Genomic DNA, 24,271 nt, shown 5'->3' with positions numbered 1-24,271 from the left:
TAATGATGGGGCTCTGCAGCCAACATCCCTTGCATGTGCCAATGTTAGCAAGACGACATAGGCAACTACGATTGAAATGAGCAAATGAGCATTAGTGCTGCACACTGGTACAGTGGCAGAGTGTTGCATGATCTGATGAATTCCAATACTTTCTTCATCATGCCAATGGGAGGGTGTTAATCTGTCACCTTCCAAGGGAACAGCTCCTTGACACCTGTACTCTGGGATGGAGACAAGCTGGTGGTGTCTTCGTTATGCTCTGGGGAATACTCACGTAGGCATCCATGGGTGCAGTGGAGCTCATGCAAGGCACAATGTTGGCCACAGAGTATCTTACACTGGTTGCAGACCACATATATGGTGTTCATGTTTCCCAGTGGCTGTGGCATTTTTCAGCAAGGTAATATGCCATGTCACAAGACAAGGGGTATGATGGAGTGGTTCGAGGAATGTAGTGACATGTTCCAGTTGATGTTCTGGCCCCTAAACTCACCATATCTGAACGCAATTAAACACATATGGGATGTGATTGAATGCAGTGTAAGAGCTCTTCACCCCCTCCCCAGAATTTACAGGAATTAGGTGACTTGTGTGTGCAGATGTGTTGCCAACTCCTTTCAGCAACCTACCAAGGTCTCATTGCTTCCATGCCATGACACACTGCTGCCGTTATCTGTGCCAAAGGTGGACATACCAGCCATTAGATAGGTGGTCATAATGTTCTGGTTGATCAGTGTAAGTCGTACCGTATTACCTTTGTACATTCCAAAATGGTAATCCGTGTCTGTATCTTTCATAGCTGCCCACTGTTTTGCTCTACGAACCATGTCATAAACTTTTGAAAAGTCTACAAAGGCAGTTTGTGACTCCTTCCCTACTGCTAGAAATTTCTCCATTAGCTGTCATAAAATATCATCTGTACAAGTGTACAGTGTGTAAGAGCAAAGCAAACATGTCCAACTTCTCCTTCCTGTACATTCAAATGTTACGATTGTTAAATCTTTAGACAACTTTGGGATTTCTTTTTCAGTGATGGTGATTTATTTTTTGTATTGATGTATTTATATTAACTCTGCTTGCAATAAGTCATAGTCAGTCAAAACCATAAAATTTCAAGGAGACATAATGCATGGCCAGTATTTCTTCCAGGACAGGAAATTCTAATTACTGGCAATAAGATTATAACTTAGTCCTTCTAATGATCACCTGAATCATCTTCAAAAATAACCTCACTCTTCAGAGGAGATAGTATCACTGCAGTGCAAGGAGCCATTCATCATTCTTTCTTTCCCATTTCCAGGTTAATTTATCTTTACCAGAATTATTTTCCTTATTGGTGTCCAAAAGATCTTTGTTAAGTACCAGCATTTCATTTGTAACAATACAACAGCTCTAGTTCCTTCCTCAGTCAGGAAACAAGGACACAATTGTGAGATTTTTATGTATACCTAAGTGTATGTCACAAAAATAGGCTAATGGGAGGTGGAAGTGGTGTACTCATCTTAGCAAACAAGAAACTCAAATCCATTGAGACAGAAATTGAAACTGCATTTGCAGTCCTCTGGGCAAAACTTCATATCAATGGTGGTGATTTTACTGATCACCTGACTTGCCTCCAAAAGCAGCCAAAAACTTCAGAGGAAGGAGTATCACTACAGTGTGGTGCAAGGAGTCGTCCATCATTCTTTCTTTCCCATTTTCAGCTTAATTTATCTTGGCCATTATTATTTTCCTTCATAGCTTCCAATACATAATATTAGATATCTTCGTAAGTAGCGGCATTTCATTTATTTTGTGTGTACATTGGGTTTTGTTTTAAGTTTGTTGTATTGAGTGTTAGGTACAGTATTACCTTTTACCATGATTTCTATGGCCTTTTTTGTTGTTGTTGAGGTGTACTGAAAATATGAATTCCAATACATACGAAAATCTTAGAGCATTGCTAGTAGTTTGGCTTCAGAATGATAAAAAAAGCCAGAATATCTCAAGAAATTGTCAATACTTCTGTTCCTGTATCTGATTCAGAGTTTGTCATCAACAACCATTTCTGTCATAAAATGATGTGGCCTCTTTGAGTTATGGAGAGAGGCAAACGTTTAGCAAAATCCTCTATATCTGGCCTCTCCTACTAACTCTTCTGACTTCCAAGATGTCTTTTTTCCACTGGTTGGTGGCCTTCTCCAGGGTCTTTGTTTGTTTGTAGGATTCCAGTGTAGCATCACACTCATATGCATTTGCATCAGGGAACATGATCAGTTCATTGCCATTTCAGTAAGACTACAGTTTCCAGGATGGCACTGATCTTTGTGAGAGACCATATGCCCCTTTCACTCATCTTATATTTTTTCTCCCCATCATTCTCTGCCAAGTTATGAATTTTCCTCTAATAAATTCATACAGTGACCAGATTTCACTGCCTGCAATGACAATGGAAAAATTCATTAGTCACAAAATATATTTTTCAATTTTACGGGCATCTTCAGTCAGGAGATTGATGCATCATATCCAAAAGCATCCCAGCCTAGATTCATGCAAAGGCAGATTTCAAGTTTTAAGTCACTCGCCATATCTATGAACTATCCAAGATAGATTTACTTGCTCACATTTTGCAGGATCAAATTATGCATGTAAACATATCCTGTTGCAATCTATTTGGACAGTATCTTATTTTCAAAATGTTCAAGGTGAGGCTAACTAACTTCATTTGGAGCGAGGTAAGTAAACAAGAACTGAATTTACTCAATGCTTTAGCCAACAGCTTAGTATCATCCATAAATTTCGGTTTGTTGAGCCTTCTTCTGTTGATTTACACTCCCAGTATCTTCCTAGGTCACTCCATACTGCCATTTACAATACAGCTGAGAACAGTTTAGTTGAGATGCAAACACATTATGTAACACCTCTTTTTCTGGGGGAATCTATTGTCCATTTGCTGCTACTAAAAAATGCTGGAGACATGGCATAGATGTTCTGTTTAACCACTTATAGGCTCTCTGAATGCCTTGCTCAGATAAGTCTTGCAAGACTGCTATGTAGTAGTCTGAGTAAATTTTATCTTCAAAATCAACAAAAGCACCATAGAAAGTCATCTTATTAAATCAGTAATCAAAAGTACATGATTCGGTGTTATGAATACAAAGTAATTTTTTTCAGCTGGTCCCTGTGAGCCTTTATCTAGTGAACCCTTTGTGAAGATTGAAATTCTGAAGAATGGCCGTGATCCCATTCACAATTACTCAACTGGGACTGTGGCACGTGTTACATGTGATCAAGGTTATGGTCCGACACTCAGCAACAACACTGCTAAATGTGCACGAGGCCGCTGGAGACCTGGGAAACCTGACTGCATTGCTTGTAAGAGACCTATATACTACCTCATGTAAGAAATAATGTACTAAATTAAAAACAATTGAAATGTAGTTTCTTTTATGTATGAATCATACCTTTTCTTGTAATTGTGGCTTTTGGTTCATGAAACTGTGGTATGTTAGTAGTGTACATTAAAAGCTAATTCCTATCATAATACTTAGCTTTATTAACAGAACTGTCAATTATGCTCACATTTAATGTTCTACATTCAGAACGATCCCTTGTTTAACAATTTGCACTCATTATATAGACATAGTATATCACAAGGTGTTTCAAAATTAATATACAGGTTTTAAGGCTTTGTAGCATTTCTTAAATTCATCTTACAATTATAAGTAATACATCAAATGAAAGAGCAACTCATTTTGTTTGTACATCTGTGCGCAAAGGGAAGAGTATGTAATGACCAAGAGTGACTAAAGAATGTGTTGAACAAGTGAGAGACTTCCATGCATAGCCCCAAGAAATCAGTTTCAAAAGGTAGTTGTGGATTACCAATTTCAGTGACGTTTGGTGGAGATTCTGATGGAGATGCTTACAACTATGTCCTTGTCATTTGCAGTTGTTCGAAGCTCTAAAACCTGCAGACTATGGTTTATGGTACATCACTGTAAACAAAATGTTATGGCATGATGACAAAGATTTTCTGGATCGTGTCATCTTCAGTGACAAACTGAAATTTCGGGTAAGTGGAAATGTGAGCACACATAATGTCCACATCTGGGGGTAAGCAAATTGTGACGAGATTGTACAGTTCGAACAAGAGTCCCCAAATTTTTTGTATGCACTGTATCCTGTTGGAAAGTTTATGGGCCTTTATTTTTTCAGTGAAGTGTGGTGTTGGATTGGCTTCAAGGGGCTGGATGGCATAGCTTGTTCTGCATGACTTCCACATTAACACATGATTAGCCACCATGTGATTTTTTACCTTTGGGGCCACACAAAGTATCATGTGTATGTGCCTCTGCTACCAGCTGATCTACTTGACTTTAGAAATAGCTTTATTGCAGCAATTACTTCAGACACACTGATGAAAGTTTGGGAAGGACTCACCTATTGAATCAGTAGGTGGCGAATGGTGCGCACATTGAACACTTGTAAGAAAAACTGTTTGAGTCGCTCTTTCATTTGATGTATTATTCATAACTGTACATTGAATGTAATAAATGCTGCAAATCTTTAATACCCATCTATTCATTTTGAAACACCCTGTATATTATGTGGTGATAGATCCAGATGGGCAAGGTGATAATGGATACAAATATTGTGTGTTTGTGTGTGTGCCAAAGTTGCAAACTGTTATTGGAAACTGTTATTGAATGTGTTCACAGACAATTTCTAGAATTTTTCTGAAAATTTTACTGACTTGATAATCTTAAATATTTATTTTTTTGAAACAAACAGTATTGTTAAAATCTTAAATTTATCATTCAAATTTTTTCAGTACCATGTCACATTCCCAAAATGGAGCACGGACTGTTTCGTTTAGCACCAGCTGATGGCAAGCCAGGTGTGATGTTAAATGCAAGTGCAGATGTACCCCATGGTAAAGTTGTAGACTTTGGTTGCATTATTGGTTACAATATAAAAGGACCAAACAATATGCAGTGTTGGCATGGGGAGTGGTCTTCGTCACAGGAGCCAGAGTGCACGCCAGGTGAGGTGAGGTAGCTCCCTGCTTTGAAAGCTTTAACGTACTAAGTAGTAATTGTAGTTGCGTACTCTGTAATAAACCTAACATATATCTCCAGAATCAAACAATGGAAACTGTAGGTTGGAATATCAACATTATTAGGAAAAGGATACAGTATTGCTCCCATACAGATGACCTGTTGATCTGTAGACAGCCACAGTGAAGAGACTGTTACATGTTTTAGTTTTTGGCCAAAGACTTGTTCAGCACAGAAAACACACACACACACACACCTCATGTGCACATGACCGCTACCACTGGCAGCTCTGATCTGAATCATGCTGGTCAGAGCTGTCGGTGGCATCAGTCATGCGTGAGGTGTTTTCTTTTGTGAAAGTGCTGAAGAAGGCTTTATATGAAAGCTGTAATGTGTAACAGTCTTTTCATTTTGCCTGTCTTTAAATCAGAGTGTCATCTTTATGGTGATTAGCAGGGTATCCTTTTCCTAATAAAGCTCCACAATTGTCGTATGAATTTTAATACAATTAACATTTCTGATAGGTGAAGAAACAACTATAACAAGCCTCTTTTTATGTAACCATGAAAAGTATAACCTGCTAAAATCTGAATAGAGGATATAAAAGCTATGAATTAGAACAAAGAAAAATAGGAATCTTACTTTTTTTTTAAAGTTAACAGCTTGTGGTAACAAGCAACAGCTCAAGCAAGTGACTGTTCCATTGTGTGTAATCTCAGATGTTACAGAATGACAAAGCCCAATGAATATTTTGATTTGCACAAATAAAAAAGGTACACTTTATCCAAGAGAATTTATTGGTCTCGCCTTTGGTATTTTATAAGGGGCTTTCAAATAAACCCGGTCGTTAGTGTAAAGTGATGGTAATGATTTTATTAACTCAAAAATGTAGCTATGCACAGTACACATACTCAAAAATAGTCGCCAAAACTGTTGGCACATTTATCCCAATGTGACACTAACCGGTCGATTCCATCCTTGAAGAAGCTAGTAGGCTGCTGTTGGATCCAGGTCTGGGCCCAGACACACACTTCATCGTCTGTTGCGAATTGATGTCCACAAATAGCTTGTTTTAGAGGTCCGAACACATGAAAGTCACACGGTGAAAGGCCAGGACTGTACAGTGGATGTTCCAGCGTTTCCCACCAAAACTGCTGCAATGTCATCTTCATTGCATTGGCCATGTGTGGGCGGGCATTATCATGCAGGAGAATAACGCAACTGGACAGCATGCCTCAGCGTTTCAGCTTGATGGCTCATCTAAGGTTCTATAAAGTGGCTTGATAATACTGGGCATTGATGGTGGTTCCCCTTTCCAGGAACTCATGGAGCCTTGTGGTCAAAAAAGGAGGACATCATGACCTTACCAGAACTGGTGTGCACGGTCTTTGATATCTTTGGAGGTGGTGAAGTCGCATGATTCTACTGCTTACTCTGATGCTTGCTTTCTGGTTCAAAATGGTGACACCATGTTTTGGCACCTGTGACAAGATGTGACAGAAAGCTGTATTCCTCCTCATGATAACGTTTCAGATGACTCAAAGAGAGCGCCATTCGAGTATTGCACTGTTTGGCAATCAGTTGCTGGGAAACCCACTGCACACAGATTTTTCGAAAGTTCAAGTGTTGATGCATTATGGTGTGGGCTGTGCCCATGCTGATACCCACTAACTGATGGATCTCGCCCATTGTGATTCTGCAGTTGTCGAAGACTGAAGCATTCACTTCCACAACCATTTGCAGTGTGGTGACACGATGAGCCTCTCCAGGATGAGCATCACCTTCCAGTGACTCGTACTCCTCAGTGAATCGTTTGCGCCATTCCAGAACATTTGAACGACTCAGACTGTACTCACTGTACACAGCTTTCATCCATTGATGCATGAATCATTCCTCATTGTTCCTGCTTACTCACCTGCGTGTTCGCTAGTGGATTATAACTTGTGTGACCACCTTCTCTTCAGCATGAAACCACACTGGCTCTATGTAACATCAAATGTTGCACAGGTGTTAATCTCTCTACCAATAGATGGCGCCACCATACCCCCAGTTGCATGGTGCCACCTTACGTGTAAGGCAAAGTTAGATGCACTGACCAGGTTTCATTTGAATGAACCTCATACATATAATAACGTTTTTTTGCAAGTGAAAGAACAGCTGCAGCTACAGCTGTAAAGTAATTCCAACAAGGACATCCTATAAAATATCATTACATTATTTCTGTAAGATGATGAATGAGTACTACCAGAGGCTGTGGTTGAAAGATTCGTTCTCTTTCTGTGGTAGGGTTGCCACTTTTGGCAGGTCAAAAGTCAGGATACTACCACCTTTTGGAAGTCAAAAGTTGGGACACTTCAAACAAAAGATAGCACTTAATATATAAAATTTGCCATTCTTACTAGTATTTGTCAATTTTTATCCTCACAAGAAAACTGAATTGCAAATACCATACTTGAAACTTAAAATAATTAAAAGTTTATGGTGTTTATGCTGTACATCAGTGAAAGTAATTGGAGCTGGGGATGGAACTTACAGTCATAGTTGTTTGATATAGCAGCCTTTAGAAGTTTCTTCTCATGTAGATCATGCTTATGGAACTCTGAGCAGCTCATATTGTAGTTTATTTTAACAAGAAGTTCACTTTCCACAGGAGTCACCTTCAGTTTGTTTTGCTCATCAGTCCACAAGTTTCTCATCAGGTAAACACTCATTTTACATATGCATTGCTCACAGGAACAGAAAACACAAATTTAAATACCTTTGATAGCTCTGGGGCTGCAGTTTTAGTAATGAAATGAACCAGTTTTTGGTCTATTGGCAAATCAGAAGTTTTAAAAGTTTCAATGACACTTCTTAATGCTGTCAATTGATTGTACAATTCATCATTTTTTACTTTAATGCTATGGTCATTTACAATATCTGTCAGGCTATCAATGGCCATCTCATCTTTCCTGCTCAGAACAGTGAATTTCTTGGGAGGTTAGGTTTTGAAATTAAACATAGATAGTGTAGGCTTCTCTTACAAACATTAGAAGCATATTTTTTTAAATTTGTCCTAGTATAATTTGCTCAGTCTCTTCAGATTTTGAGTCACAATAAACATTAAAAAATCTTTTTATAAGGCATTTATGAGGTTTGTGTCCTTAGCTGAGGGTCTCCCTTGGTATTTGTCAGGATCATTGCAGGCATTGGGTCCATGAGTCACAGGAATATCTGAACTACGAGTTATTAGCCATCACCACATCTATAATAATGTGATCGCTGTGCCGACCCGTTTTAACAGTGTCTGACATCCTACCACGAACAAATAAGGATTTGTCAGTACTCCATTGTGAGTCAAAAAAGACATAATTCCACGTCAGAACCATTTTTGGAAACTGTTCTGCCCGTACAGGGAGTCAGCTACACAACGTGACTACTGTGTGTGCTCAGCAGCCAGTGTATTGTGACACCACAGTTCATCAGCATTCCATGATAATGCCAGCTCACACATATACTCGCACATGGTGTCTGCACCCAACCCATGACCCTTAAATTTTAATCAATATTCAGGCATTTTCTTCAAGTATTGTAAACCATCACAAAGATATGTAGTTTGCAAGTTTCAATTTTGAAACTGTAAAACTGTTGATGTAATGAAAATCCTATCGTTATGTATGAACTGCATATAAAAAAGAGAAGTGATTATTCATCTTATTCATCCACACATTTCATGAAGTCCATATTAAAGAGCTTGTCTCTTCTTCCCCTTGAAAGAGGAAGTATGACTGTATAACTTCCCAGTGTCTTAGTAAATGTTCACGAGATGGCAATAAAGAGAACCACCATACAGAAATATGCTGTAAAATTTTTGTATGTTCTTGTTAAAAAAAGTCAAATTTTTTTTGAGTTGTGAGTTTTCTTACTATCAGTTGAGAACTTTCAGCACTATGCTCTTGCTGTTTAAGTTAATCATTTTGCATGAATTTTTGGCCCTGTTACGAATAACATGGCAGTTACAATTAACTTCAATTACAAATAACTGAAGCCAGCAGGTGGCACTATATCTAGGGTACATGAGTAACCAGTATCGTAAATTTAATAGTTAAAATGCAGAATGCATAGTCATTAATTAAAATTACTTCATATGGCAAAATGAACATCTGATGATATAACATGTAGTGACATACAATATGTGGAATTAGATCGATTCTTAAACTCCACATAAAAGTTACAAATGATAGTAATGGGAAGCTCCTAGCCTGGCAAAGTAAAATACACAATTGTGTAAAAGCCAGTATAAAAAGTTTAAAAATAAAATCACATCTATAAATCGAAAACTTTTAGCATGAGAAAACATATTTTTCAGGCTTTCGTGAATTGAATTTCATGGATGGAATTTTTGACTGGTGAAATATTGGCTTAGAAATGAACTGAGTGAAAATTAATAGCATTTATTGTATTAAAAAATAAAAATAAATAAAAAGCACACAGTCTTTTACTGCTATCTTCTGTCCACATGAATGGCCACCGACAAACTGTGGCCAAGAAGTAAGTGGACCACCACACCCATTTGCTGAGCACGCTGCCAAACATGACGCCTTCATTTCAATGACTGCTTCGCAGTGTGTTCCATGTGGATCCTTCCCACCAACACCGGCTTTACTGAATTGCACAGATTGGAACGTTCCCTGCAGTATATCCTACATTCCAATAACCCTCCTGGTCTCAACCTTCATTAGTCATTGACCTCACCCATCCAGCCTCCCTGCTCTAATTCCAGCACTATACAGCCCTTGTTCCTCCATCAGACTCAGTCTTTTTACTTCTCTTCTTTTCTGCCGTCCCCTCCCCCTCCCTCACCACCTCTCCCCTGCCCTCCATCTAAACTCCCGACTGCACATAGCTGTCCTACCCTCTCTCCACCTTGTCCCTGCCTGTGCCCCAGCAGCAATGCACTGTCCACCACCCCTACCGTACTATACCTCCCCCTCCCCACCCCAGCTTCCTCCTTACCCCCTCCCAGTTGCCACTCCCATTATGCACTGGTGCTGCTGCGCGCAGTGTGGCTACAGTTGCCTGAGACTGCAGTCATGTGTGTGTGAGTTGCATTTGCGTGAGTGTGTGTGTGTGTGTGTGTGTGTGTGTGTGTGTGTGTGTGTATCGTCTGTTTTTGACAAAGGCCTTCTGTTTTTGACAAAGGCCCTATGGGCTGAAAGCGTTATTTGTGACAGTCTTTGTGTTGTGCCTATCTGCGACTCAGCATCTCCACTATATGGTGAATGGCAACTTTCCTAAACATAATATTGTTTGTATATGCAGTATTATGTAAGCTCCACTGCTTTTTAAGAGTGCTTCAAACTCTGGCACTTTGTTATGTTTGCTTTGGCAGTTAATCACTATGATTTTGATAGTTGCGCCTGGGGCTGGGGAGGGCATTTCTTTGGATCTTACACTGATACTTCCTGGTCTCCTACAGTTATCTTTATCTACACTGCATGGAGAACCACCTTTTGCACTCCACACACAGTCAGCTACATGGATAGCAGCCTATGATATGTAGTGCACACATAGTCAATTTTTGGAGGCACTACGGTTATCAACCCTAGCGCACAAGTCCAGGAAGTCACAGTTAAACATTTCATAGAACCTTCGAAGTCTGTGGTTCAATTCTTTCACCGAACTCAGAACTGTGGAAGGGGGAAAGCATGATCAGTTCTGGAACAATGCTGCAAATTCTGTGTTTTGGATAAACTCTGTGAACAGGGCTGGTCTTTGTTGCTGTAATTGTCCAACCATGACCTTAGATCCTTGCAACAGACATAATTTGTTCCAAAAAGTGATACAATCTGTAGTTGGTTGCATCTGGTTCCCTCAATGCCTGGTGGAATTGCCTCTTCAACATGTCAAATATTGCACCCAGGCATAAACACTAAGTGCACCTGGTGTTTCTTCCTATTCCTTGCTGCCATTACCAAAGAGGTGCCATTATTCGCCATATGTTACATACAATTAAGGAATCGCTACTCTTTTGTGGTGGTGGTGGTTGTTGGGATGTTTAAGGGGGGACTAAACAGCTAAGGTCATCAGTCCCTACTCTTTTGTGTTTGCCTCCTCTTGACACAGGTCACATTAGGTTTGGAAACAAGTGAGTTTCATTGCTTAGTTTTGGGTTGAGTGGAAGTCAGTACCTTGAATTTGTTGGTTAGGGGATGTGTGTAATACCCTGAGTTGTCCCTGGTCCCTCTCTCCTCTGTACAGGTAACCTAGTCCTACCACTGACACACCACTCACAGCCAAGTGGGTGACTACTCATGGATTCCATATGTCCTGTAGAGCAGACAAGATCCACAGGAGAGGATATAGTTTTGAGGTACCTTTGGTGTGAGTGGTACATGGCTCTTGGGAACCCTCCCACTTACCTGTTCACAGCTGCACCCCATCATTTGACCGTAGTCAGGATATTTCCAGCTGCTTACAAATATCAGCTAACTCATACTATGTTTGAAAGCAGCATTCACTGTGGGGCTTCTTTGTGGCTGGTCAATGTGTGACAGAACAAAAAATGAGTAACATTAAAAGAAACTGCTGATTTTCTTTTAATTTCAGGATCTGTTAAGCTTAAAGTACACTAATTCCCAACTAGAACCCAAGATGAGATTTATATACCATATTTACTCGAATCTAAGCCGCACTTTTTTTCCGGTTTTTGTAATCCAAACAGCCGCCTGCGGCTTAGAATCGAGTGCAAAGCAAGTGGAAATCCTGAAAAATGTTGGTAGGTGCCGCCACAACTAACTTCTGCCGTCGAATATATGTAGCGCTACACAGGCATGCTTAGTAGGCACAAAGATAAATACTGGAGCCAAAACCTCTGCGTCAGTAAATAAATTAAAAAAAAAAAAAAAAAAAAAAAAAGTGGAAGACGAGCTTTTTTTTCTCCGCCCCGAGTTTCGACCACTGCACGTTCATTCATTATCCAATGAAGTAAATACAAATTCCGTATTGTTCTTCGAATGTAGCAGAATTTCAATGTACTACAAAAATCCGACATGCAAGACTGTTTGGGATGTTTGTCAATATGGCCAACTCTACTTTCTGAATTTTTTCCTACCTGTGAGAAGAGATTGTTGCTAATAGGAACCTGATGAAATGTGAATCACATGCAGTATTCTCTTCACCATAAGAATAATACGAATATCAACATTTTGTCATGTATTCTGTCGTGTTTGCTGCTATCTCATTTAAATCCTACCTGCCTATAAACTACGAAAGTAGAGTGAGACAACAGCAAACGCGGAAGAATATGCGTATCGTGTCATGTTTATATTCGTATTATTCTTATGCCTAATAGTGATACTGTCAGAAATGAAGCACGGCAACTGACTAGATTTTTAATTCTAAGATGACTAATTTCTGTGCAGAATTTGATGTACTTTAAGAAGCGGCCGCAAAGATTTTCAAAGGGAGAAACATTTTCGCCTAACTCTCGTTCAGAACATGTTCTATCATGCGCAATCTATTATTTGGTTCTTGTTGATCATTATCAAAGAAAGCAACAGTGTAAGTAACAACAAATAGCAGTCTCTTGCCATTGTTTCGCTAATGAGACGATTACTCTCTCTTTTTTTTTTAATTGTAAGCAGCGGTAGCGCGCACAAAAGCAAGCCATGCCGTGAGCGGCGACAGGCCGTAAACACGCACTATCAGAATGCGACAAACAATGCATGACACAGTACAGTAATGCATTTTCAGCTTAGAGTGACGTAAACACCTATAACAAAGAAAACGGCACTTATCAGATCAAAGCAAAATAAGCAATCGATTCAAACCAGACGAAGCACGTGAAAAAAGAAGGGTACCCGTATAAATACGGACGGAGCGCCTGACGCATAGCAGTGGCTACCTGGTAAAGCTTAACTGCTAAGCTTACCACTCAAACCAAACTACTGTAGCTCTATCGTCATTCATTCGACCTAAATTGTGTCTCATATTACAATGGACCAACTTTGTTTCGATTTGCAGGTGCGGCCTAAAACTTTACTCTCCCCTTGAATTTCGAGTCTCAAATTTCAGGTGCAGCTTAGATTCGGGACTTTTTTTCCTTTATTTCGAGTCTCATTTTTCAGGTGCGGCTTAGATTCGAGTGCGGCTTAGATTCGAGTAAATACGGTAGATGTAACAGAAAAACATGGGGTTAAAGTTACTAATTTCCAAAAACAAGAATGCCTGTCTTCCACTTGGACATTCTAACAATGCAATGCTCCCACCACCCCCAAGAATCATTTTCAAGTGAGCACACCCCTCATCAGTAACAACCCAGAACTGAAGAAACTAAACCATGTTCATCACAAGAGCTTCGAACATCTTATCATCTTGCCTGGAAATGACAGATATGCTTCCCACAATCATTCACACCCCTTGCAAAGTGGTATTTTGCGACTCACACAACTGACAAAAAATGCTGGTCCATCTCTCATTTGCTGAACTGCAATCCCAGCAATGTGTGTTTAGCATTCACTGTACGAGGTGCACTCAAGTTCTAAGGCCTCCGATTTTTTTTCTAATTAACTACTCACCTGAAATCGATGAAACTGGTGTTACTTCTCGATGTAATCGCCCTGCAGACGTACACATTTTTCACAACGCTGACGCCATGATTCCATGGCAGCGGCGAAGGATTCTTTAGGAGTCTGTTTTGACCACTGGAAAATCGCTGAGGCAATAGCAGCACGGCTGGTGAATATGCAGCCACGGAGAGTGTCTTTCATTGTTAGAAAAAGCCAAAAGTCACTACGAGCCAGGTATGAAACGAATTGCCTACATCATGAACATAACACCAGAAGAAAAGAGGATTTCCACTGTGAGTTAAAGAACTTGACACTTATTCAGAAAGGAGTAAAGTATGCTGGAACAAAAATTTTCAATTCCCTACCCAACAGCATCAAAAGTATAAGGAGTAGTACATCAGTATTTAAACGTAGCTTGAAAAATTATTTACTTGAGACCTCACTTTATTCACTAGAGGAATTCTTTCAGAGAAATAAGTAAAACCCAGATTGGAAAGATGATTTTAAATTTTTTGACACTGTTTACTGTTAAACTGATGTAATAATGCCCTAATGTAAAAATTCCTGTTTTTCTCATTTCCATTTTTGGGTCACTTTTAAACCCAAAGTGGGAAGTTTTGATTACTGTTCAAGGTTAAAATAGATGAAATAATGCCCTATATATGAAACTGCTATCTTCACATTTATGTTGACTAGTTTTTAAGCTAATAAGTATGACTTTTGTGCACTGTTATTAATACTATAACAATGTCTTTATTCTATGTATTTTATTATGTACATTGACACGTTCCACATCTGAGTGACTTGCTCACATGTACAGATCTATGGAACAAGTATATAAATAAATAAATAAAAGTAGGGAGCTTGAGGAATCACTTCAAAGTTGTTATCACGAAGAAACTTTTGCGTAACGTTAGCTCGATGTGCGGGTGCGTTGTCTTGGTGAAACAGCACATGCGCAGCCCTTCCCGGACATTTTTGTTGCAGTGCAGGAAGGAATTTGTTCTACAAAACATTTTCGTAGGATGCACCTGTTACTGTAGTGCCCTTTGGAATGCAATGGGTAAGGATTACGCCCTCGCTGTCCCAGAACATGGACACCATCATTTTTTCAGCACTGGCGGTTACCCAAAATTTTTTTGGTGGTGGTGAATCTGAGTGCTTCCATTGAGCTGACTGGCGCTTTGTTTCTGGATTGAAAAATGGCATCCACTCTCATCCATTGTCACATCCGACGAAAAGAAAGTCCCATTCATGCTGTCGTTGCGCGTCACACGGGCAGCCATGTGGTCGTCCGTCAGCATTTGTGGCACCCACCTGGATGACACTTTATGCATTTTCAGGTCGTCATGCAGGATTGTGTGCACAGAACCCACCCAACTCTGGAGGCGATCTGTTCAACAGTCATTCGGCGATCCCCCGAAACAGTTCTCTCCACTTCCTCGATCATGTCGTCAGACCGGCTTGTGCGAGCCCGAGGTTGTTACGGTTTGTTGTCACACGATGTTCTGCCTTCATTAAACAGTCGCACCCACTAATGCACTTTCGACACATCCATAACTCCATCACCACATGTTTCCTTCAACTGTCAATGAATTTCAATTGGTTTCACACCACGCAAATTCAGAAAACGAATGATTGCATGCAGTTCAAGTAAGGAAAACGTCGCCATTTTAAGTATTTAAAACAGTTCTCATTCTCGCCGCTGGCGGTAAAATTGCATCTGCCATACGGTGATGCCATCTCTGGGGACGTATTGACACTGAACGCGGCCTCATTTTAAAACAATGCGCATGTTTCTATCTCTTTCCAGTCCGGAGAAAAAAAATCGGAGGCCTTAGAACTCGAATGCACCTCGTATAACTGCACAAATGTTGTTTGCTTCTGTGTGTGTGTGTGTGTGTGTGTGTGTGTGTGTGTGTGTGTGGGCACATGCTCTAGCTCATTAAAGGATTGACCCAAAAAGAGAACTGAAAAATTTCTCCTTGACGACTCTTGTGTTACGTAGAATTGCTATTTATGTAACATGTAAAAGGCGATAAGGTGATATGCAGGAATTACTAATTCACATCTGTATATTTTTAAAACTTGTTGCCATATTTATAATGGATTTATCACATGATTGTAAACTGACTTTCTCCACATCCTTACGATTGATTGTACAAGTGATCCTTAGAACACAAACTTAACTAGTTAAAAAAAGTTTTCCATAGAATATTTCACTGACATGCATTTTTGTTATTCTTCAAATTTTAATATTCATCAAGTGTTAAATATGTAGTTACCCAAGATAGTGCCATTACCTTCTGCTGCATTACATTGGAGCAGATTAGATTTTTTGTGCAGCTAGTGTTCTGACCAAGAAAATTATTCGTAATATATTTTGTCCTGTATGTTGGTCGGGCACACTAGGCTGTGACTCCTGCAATGTTGAAATGTGCAGACATTCTCATTCACGGTGGTTGATGGATCACCATCAAACACCTTGCTGCTTGTATGCCCACTTGGTTCCTTGCCACATAGCAGAAGACCATAAAAAGTAACAAGGAATCATCTGTACAGAATTGCTTGTGCATTACAAGGTTGATCATGACAATTTCTTGCTGAACATTGTCACAGGCAATGGAACACGGGTTCATTTCTTTGAACTGGAAACAAAATGGCAATTCATCGAGTGACATCACACAACCTCTCCTCTGAAGAAAAAGTTCAAAGCCCCACTCTCAGCCAGTAAAGTCATGGTGACAGTTTTCTGGAACTCTGTGAAGGGGTTATTCTGTTCGATGTCCTTCCTCATTCAGCAGTGATCAACTCAGAAGTGCATTGTGCGGCTCTTAGGATGTTGAAATAGCTTCACCACGTTTGTTGCCACAAAAATGTAAGTGAACTTCCCCTTCTCCATGACAATTCAAGACCTCACACAAGTTTGTACACACAAGAGGAGCTTACAGAACTTCATTGGATTGTTCTTTCTCATCCACCCTACAGCCCAGATCTTGCACTTTCTGACATATTTCTGTTTGGCTCAGTGAAGGTTGCACTCCACAGGAAGCAGTACATGGATGACAGGGAGGCTACTGGTGCAGCAAGACATTGGCTCCAGCATTTATCAGTAGAGTGCTACCATATGGGCGTGCAGCTCCTAACTGTATGGTGACGTAAGGCCATCTCACTGAATGGAGATTATGTTGAAAGTAGGATTTTATAGCCAAAAGAGTGGGGAACAATAAGGTGTACTGGAAGCCTGAAAAAAGCCAAACTGCTTTCAGGAAAAAAAAAAAAGTTGTGTTACTTATTGAACACCGCTCATAATTTGGTCTATTCCTGTGAGAGGATAAGGCATGTCCCTCAACAAAATTCATTCTGCCAATTTGTGCATTTCCCATACAGCCCATGGGGGAACAAACAAGGTACATCTGAAAAGCTTGGTGAATGGCAACAGAAAATAAGAGTTACAAACAAAATCTTCAAAGTAATGACCACCAGCTAGAACACACTTATGGCATTGGTTGTAAACCTGTTGGAAACTGTCAGTAAATGCTTCTTGTGTAATTTCACAAAGCATAATGGTCATGTGTTGCTGGATACCTAAAACCATTACAGGAGGTGAGATCTGGTACTACCAAAATGATCCAAATAGCAAGCGACAGTCAATGGGCATCGTGTTTACTGTCTTCCCCACTTCCCAAAAAAAGTTTGGTGACAAAATCCAAGATTAAGATGATGTTGATTGCCTTTATCGACAGTAAATCCGTCATGACTTTCTATATCTTAAGGAGGTGGGGAAGACGATGAACATCATGCTGTTCACTGTCACATGGTCTCTGGATTGTGTTGATAGGAGCAGGTCGTCTCTCCTGTAAACATGTGGATATACAACAATGCGTGATCACTGTGGTTTGAGCGATTCCATAAGAAGAGTTTGCTGATGGTTTCCAACTTACGTCAGAGGTGTGTTGTAGCTTAATGGTGATTACTTTTAATGACAGTAGAGGTATTTTATCCATAACATTTGTTTCCTTTATTTTCTGCAACCATTCACCAGACTTTTCAGATGCACCTAGTGTTACAGCGATGTTCAGAAATAATAGTAAGAACACCTGGACATTGAAACTTTGAGTAACGCCTGAAGGCACACTATAATAGCCTAATGATGAAGATGACAACATGTGAATAGAAGAATAACCAGGTCCTTGAATATCCAGGTCCTGGCACAATTTTTCATTTGTCATGACATTTGATACATTGCAGGTTCAGATTTTCTGAATGGTTTTCACTGGTGTAATTTTGCGCAATTGCATTTTTATTGATTTTTTTCCCCATTTACTCCATTCATTTCATTTCAATAGGTTTAATTCGCTTGTTACCTTGGGTTATTGCACTCTATATTTTCATTCTGTAATTCATGTTTCAGCATAAAGTCTGGCACAGTCCTTACTATAATAGTATCTTTCCAAAATTTTATTAACACATTTATTGCAAATGACCTCTGTCACAGTTTTCTTGACAAGGAATCACCTAAAAATACCTTATTTATGTTATTTTGAATTATTAAATGCAGAAATTTTACACTTGATTTCTTTTTTAAAGTTTATCTCTCTGTGTATACTTCCAAACCATATCATTAAGTTTTAACATTTATTGTCATATGTTCATTACATTTTGTTGTTAACTAAAAACTTCTCATTGATGAACTGTAGTTTAGTTTTCTGTTGTGTATTGATACCATTATAGTGATGATGGTCGAAGTAGAGAGGATATAAAATGTAGACTGGCAATGGCAAGGAAAGCGTTTCTGAAGAAGAAAAATTTGTTAACATCGAGTATGGATTTAAGTATCAGGAAGTCATTTCTGAAAGTATTTGTATGGAGTGTAGCCATGTATGGAAGTGAAACATGGATGGTAAATAGTTTGGACAAGAAGAGAATAGAAGCTTTCGAAATGTGGTGCTACAGAAGAATGCTGAAGATTAGATGGGTAGATCACATAACTAATGAGGAAGTATTGAATAGGATTGGGGAGAAGAGAAGTTTGTGGCACACCTTGACCAGAAGAAGGGATCGGTTGGTAGGACATATTCTGAAGCATCAAGGGATCACCAATTTAGTATTGGAGGGCAGCGTGGAGGGTAAAAATCGTAGGGGGAGACCAAGAGATGAATACACTAAGCAGATTCTGAAGGATGTAGGTTGCAGTAGGTACTGGGAGATGAAGAAGCTTGCACAGGATAGAGTAGCATGGAGAGCTGCATCAAACCAGTCTCAGTACTGAAGACCACAACAACAACAACAACCATTATAGCGGGTGAAGAAAAAAGTGCCACATTTGGCTGTTGGCATCGAATCCTCATCCCAATTCAAGACCAAAAATGAACTAGCAAACCTAGCCCCATCAGTAGGTTTAATAGAAATGTGATTAAAAAATGGGGCTATGGCAACACTTTAACTGTGTGCTGCATGGCCAGGAACAAGTAACATGAACTCTGCCATGTGCCAGAGCTAACCCATTAGCTCAATGAGATGAGACAATGCCATGGGGAATGAATACGCAGACTCGTCAATGTCCAAATCGCATGTGCACCAAACTCCCCCCCCCCCCCCACCCCACCATGCGTGTGAGCGCGCACACACACACACACACACACACACACACACACACACACACACCGGTCCATTTAGTGTATCAAATTTTATCCAAATTACACCTCCACAATGTGATATCTTATGTATTTCTTTCTGTTACTGTTATGTTTATTTAAACATTAAGATATAACATGAACTTCCTACAGATAATACACAACCACTTCGTTTCATCCATGACACAAATAAAGTCAAATAGAAAATAATAGTGGATACAGCAACATCATCTGTACTCAGTGAGGTACAGAAAACACAATAGGTAGACTACACGAGATTGGACATTAGGTCATGCACAATAATTCTTTTCTATACATTTAATGGCCTGGCTTGTCTTTACAGAACTGCTTTGTACACATACAAGCAATGTTCATTTTAGAGAAGTTGTTCAATGCAACTACCTTGCACTTGCAAACACTCACCACTTGCTTGACCATACTTTTGTAGACCTTACACAACACACCTGCATCCACCATTGTCCAAGCAGCATGCACATGAGCTATTAGGTCACATACCTCCGTGGGTGGAGTACTATAAACTTCCTCCTTTAAGTGGTCTTGCAAATGAAAATCTATTTTCCTGGAAATGCTTTATTTAAATTGTTATGCACGTTCATTCCAAAGTGTGGTGGTGTACCATGATGCTGAAATCATAACTGTTGCCAACTACCAAGTGGAACATTTTCAAATGTGTAAGGCAAAATATTTGCAAAGAAATATATAACAATGAAAATAACATTTTTTGACAATATAATGTAATTGGGTGGATATAGAAATCTATTCGCTTGTAGATGGAAGGCATTGCTCTAAGCAATGAAAAACATTCTTATGGGTATGGTGCCTTTGAGGGTAGCATGCAGCATGCATATGAGCAGCAGAAGCACCTTTGTTATTTGATGCACACAGCACAAAAAAGAGATTGACATTTTCATTTTTTCTGTAGTCTGTCAGGCAGATCAGGAAACCACCCTACATGAACTAGCAGTACCAGTTATTGTTGGGCACTTTGTGGTTAGTAGACGCATGCATGCATTTTAATGGATCCTACTGTCATGTGATAGGCTATTGTCATGTGACAAAATGATGTCCTGCTTATAAATGATGAGAACTAGGGAATGGATGTCTAAAAATTAAAAATGAAACCTTAAAGATTCAAACCATATCTCCACAGTGGATGTGGCTTTAATCTCCCTGCAGTCTACTCAGTGAGCTACGATGGCTGGTACGGTACTACAGGGTAATATGAGTTCCTCTGTACATTCCAATGTCATTGCATGATATGACAGTGTTGCCAGCTTCTCATTTTAAAACATGTTTTCAAAATGCACGTGTTCAGATTTTGCTAGATAAACTTTTGTCTTGAATCTATATGAGAAATGACATGCCAACCTCCAACTGCGGCATTTTTTCTTTTCCCTGTATTTTGAAATATCTGTTTTGCTTGAGACTTGTTCTTTGTTTTGAGCATGAGGATGACTGACAGATTGCATTATTGAATATGCCACAGTCTACATTCTTCCCAGCATAACGTTTTGGTTGAAAGGTACTCTTTCATGATAAAATATCTCTATACATTGAAAGTGTATTCAGATATATCATATTTGCAGATATCGAAGGATTTATTCATAAGACACAAACTTTTATTTCTATGGAAGGAATACTGCTGTATCTTAATTTGCTATTAATATCATTCAGCCAGGGTGGTAGTTCTGAAGTATACAGTATCATTCATTGATAACTGATATTTGACATTGTTTATTTTGTTTTATTATAATGAACTGATTACAATGAATTGATTTAGATATTATATTATTTTGTTGTCTCATTAAAAATTGGAATACATAATTTCATTGTTAGCTTTCTTCATTATAATACACTGATTTGTATTTTCCACTTATTAGCACCATGTGAGCTACCAATGATTACAAATGGTCAGTATCTTTCTGGATATCGTGCTGGTCTCACAATAGCTCATGGAGCATCAGTAAACTTCCAATGTGACAGTGACTACAGCAAATCAACTGCACAGCCTGTTGAATGTTCGCTTGGAATGTTGAAGCCAAGAACTCCAGCATGCCGACACTTATCACCAAACTACAGATATGGTAGTAAGTCTCACAAATATAATAAACTGTTGATAAGTAAATTTGTAGCTTTGTGTTAAGTTATAGTTATAAGACAATAGTTACATGATCTTTAACATAGTTGACTGACACACTAAGAGACAAACAGTGAAATATGTAATTTTATAATGAATGTTTGATAACTGATCCATCAAAATGAGGTACGAGGATACATATAAATTCATTTGAAATCCAAAATGCTGGAAACCAAATAAAGAAGTTTTAATCAACTTAATAAATATACATGTTAACACAGTCAGTATTAAAAGAATATGTAATACTGAATAGTAGAAATATGGTGTAGTAAAATCCTATGCATTAACGTCCACTTTTCTAAGCTTCATTATGGTGCCAATGAGAATTTTGACTGTCAACTTCAAGTTTTTCTTGCATACTTCTCAAGCTGTTTATAAGTTATTGCTACATTTATAACTTTAATTTTTTGCTGGCAAGTGACTTTTGAACATATTCCCACAATCATTTACATGTACATCTACATATGTAATCTGCAAAACAGTGTGAAGCGCACGGTTGAGCATACATCCCATTGTATCAGCAGTTGGGGCTTTCTTCCATTCCATTTACTCGTGGATCAAGGGAAGAATGATTGCTTAAATGCTCCTGCACATGCTGTAAGTAGTCTAATCATGTCTTCACTATCCCTATGGGAGCGATACTTAGGGGGTTGTAATGCATTTCTAGATTCATCACTTAAAATTGGTTCTAGAAACTTTCTAAGTAGGTTTTCACAGGATACACAGGACACTTCAAATGCCTGCCAGTTCAAGTCTTTCAGTATCTTCATGACATGTGCCCATGGATCAAACATAACTGTGCCATTCTTGCTGCCTTGCTTTGTATCCATTCAATATCATCTGTTAGCCTGATTTTGCATGAGTCCCACACACTTGAGAAATACTCTAGGATGGGTCACACGAGGGATTTGTATACATTCTCCTTTGTAGACTGATCACATTTGCCTAATATTCTGCCACTGAACTGCAGTCTGCCACATGCTTTGATTATGTCTGAGACTAAGTGATTTTTCCATTTCAAGTCCCTACAAATTGTTACACACAAATATTTGTAAGAGTTGACCAATTCCAGCTGTGACTCATTGATAGTATAGTCATAAGACACTATGTTTTTTCGTTTGTGAAGTGCACAATTTTACATTTATGAACATTTATAGCAACTTTCCCATCTTTGCACCACTTTTAAATTTTATCAAGATCAGACTGAATATTTATGTAGTTTCTTTCAGACAGCATTATTTGATGTTTTAATTATTACAAAATAGCTGATTTTACATTTAACATGAAATGTGTTTTTAATCATTACCATATTGGTAAATTATGCATGGTTATAGGAGAATTTTGAATTTGATAGAATCGTTTTGATTAGAGGTTTGATATATACCTTTGCAACTTAAGTGCTATTAATACTGCAAAAAGTATGCATTATTTTCATAGAAATTACAGTTCTAATGTCAAATTTACATGGTTTTATACTGAGAACCTATTTTTTAGATCCAACTGTGTATTCTCAGGCAAGTGAATTAATGCTTCATCACAGTTAAAGAGCATAAAAATGATACATCATTTCGTTGTTTTTACACTCCTGTTGCTGTCCCTAATGTCACCACTTCTTAGCCTTCTGTAGATGACAGTTTCATCATCATTTATATACAAACACAGCCTGTAAACCACTTTGCAATGCATGACATAGGGTACTTTTGGTACCACATGTTAGGGTTTCTTCCTGTTCCAATTGTGTATGGATCACAGGGAGAATAACTGCTTAAATGCCTCTGTGTGCTGTAGTTAGTCTAACCTTGTCTTCACACCCCCTGTGTTTGCAACACATAAGGAAAAGAAGAATGCCTCTAGTTTCATCACTTAAGACTAGTTCTCAAAGCCGAGTAGGCTTTTGTGGGATAATAGGTGTCTGTCTTCAAACATCAAACAATTCCAGTTGACACTTAGAAGTCTTAACCAGTGGCCATTCTTGCTGTTGTTCTTTGCATATATTCAGTGTCCCCTGTAAGCCCTATGTGATATGTGTCCAACACACTTGAGCAATATTCTAATATGGGGTGTTACAAATGGTTTTTAAGCAGTCTCATTTATAGACAAACATATTTTCCCAGTATCCTGGTAATGAACTGAAGTTTGCCCTACATATGATTGAGCCTATCTGATCATTGCATATCATATCCCTACTAATTGTTTCACCCAGGTACTGTATTTGGATGATTTAACTGATTTCAGTTGTGAATCATTAATATGGTACTTTTCTGCATTTTGTGAAGGTTATTTATTTTCTTAAATGAGGAGAATCTGTAGATGTTAGTTTGCATTCATTCTATTATTACTTAAAACTGATCTAATTTCTATGGAAATAAGTTTGATTTTTTGGGCGTGATATTTTGTTTGAAATTTTTGCAGCAGAAAGACACATTATGAGTGAAGTAACTGAAATTAGCATGAGAAGTAGTGCAGCACTGCCAGACATTATTAACTAGTCAGTCACCACATACACTAACTTTCAATTATTTTAACAATTAATTTGTGGTTCAGCTACCTCCTGGTTCAGCTATTACCATTATCAACAACTGAGTCCTTATACTATTGTTTGACAAGCTTCTGAATACTAATTTTTCGCCATACAGTGAACATCTGTAACTAGTAATTTACAGTGCTGTGGCACATTACATATGTAGTGTTATGAGTAATGTTACAGGGCCACCATCATCAATATTCTTATACAACTCTCATCTGAATCAGAATGATTTTATTGATTTTTATTGCTTTTTGAATTTGGAAATTAATTTGTTCATCAATGTAATTTGCTGTGCAATCTATATGTACACATTTGTTAGGTACTGTGATGGAAATTAATATATTTTAGCATTAACTACATTG

At 38.7% G+C, this 24,271-nt stretch overlaps 1 protein-coding gene across 1 annotated transcript in view; it reads left to right on the top strand.

Moving 5' to 3' along the window:
• LOC126092720 (uncharacterized) overlaps nucleotides 1-24,271 on the top strand; it is a 271,027-nt gene that overhangs the window by 125,837 nt on the left and 120,919 nt on the right. Inside the window, exons 11-13 of the mRNA XM_049908444.1 lie at nucleotides 3,154-3,354; nucleotides 4,814-5,026; nucleotides 21,126-21,332. Of these exons, the coding sequence (XP_049764401.1) occupies nucleotides 3,154-3,354; nucleotides 4,814-5,026; nucleotides 21,126-21,332 (621 nt within the window). The remainder of the gene's footprint in view (nucleotides 1-3,153; nucleotides 3,355-4,813; nucleotides 5,027-21,125; nucleotides 21,333-24,271) is intronic.

This window comes from Schistocerca cancellata, chromosome 7 (genome assembly GCF_023864275.1).
Source record: "Schistocerca cancellata isolate TAMUIC-IGC-003103 chromosome 7, iqSchCanc2.1, whole genome shotgun sequence".
NCBI classification, from domain to species: domain Eukaryota; kingdom Metazoa; phylum Arthropoda; class Insecta; order Orthoptera; family Acrididae; genus Schistocerca; species Schistocerca cancellata.
The sequence above is the reverse complement of the archived record's forward strand: the minus strand, read 5'-3'. Positions and strand labels throughout refer to the sequence as shown.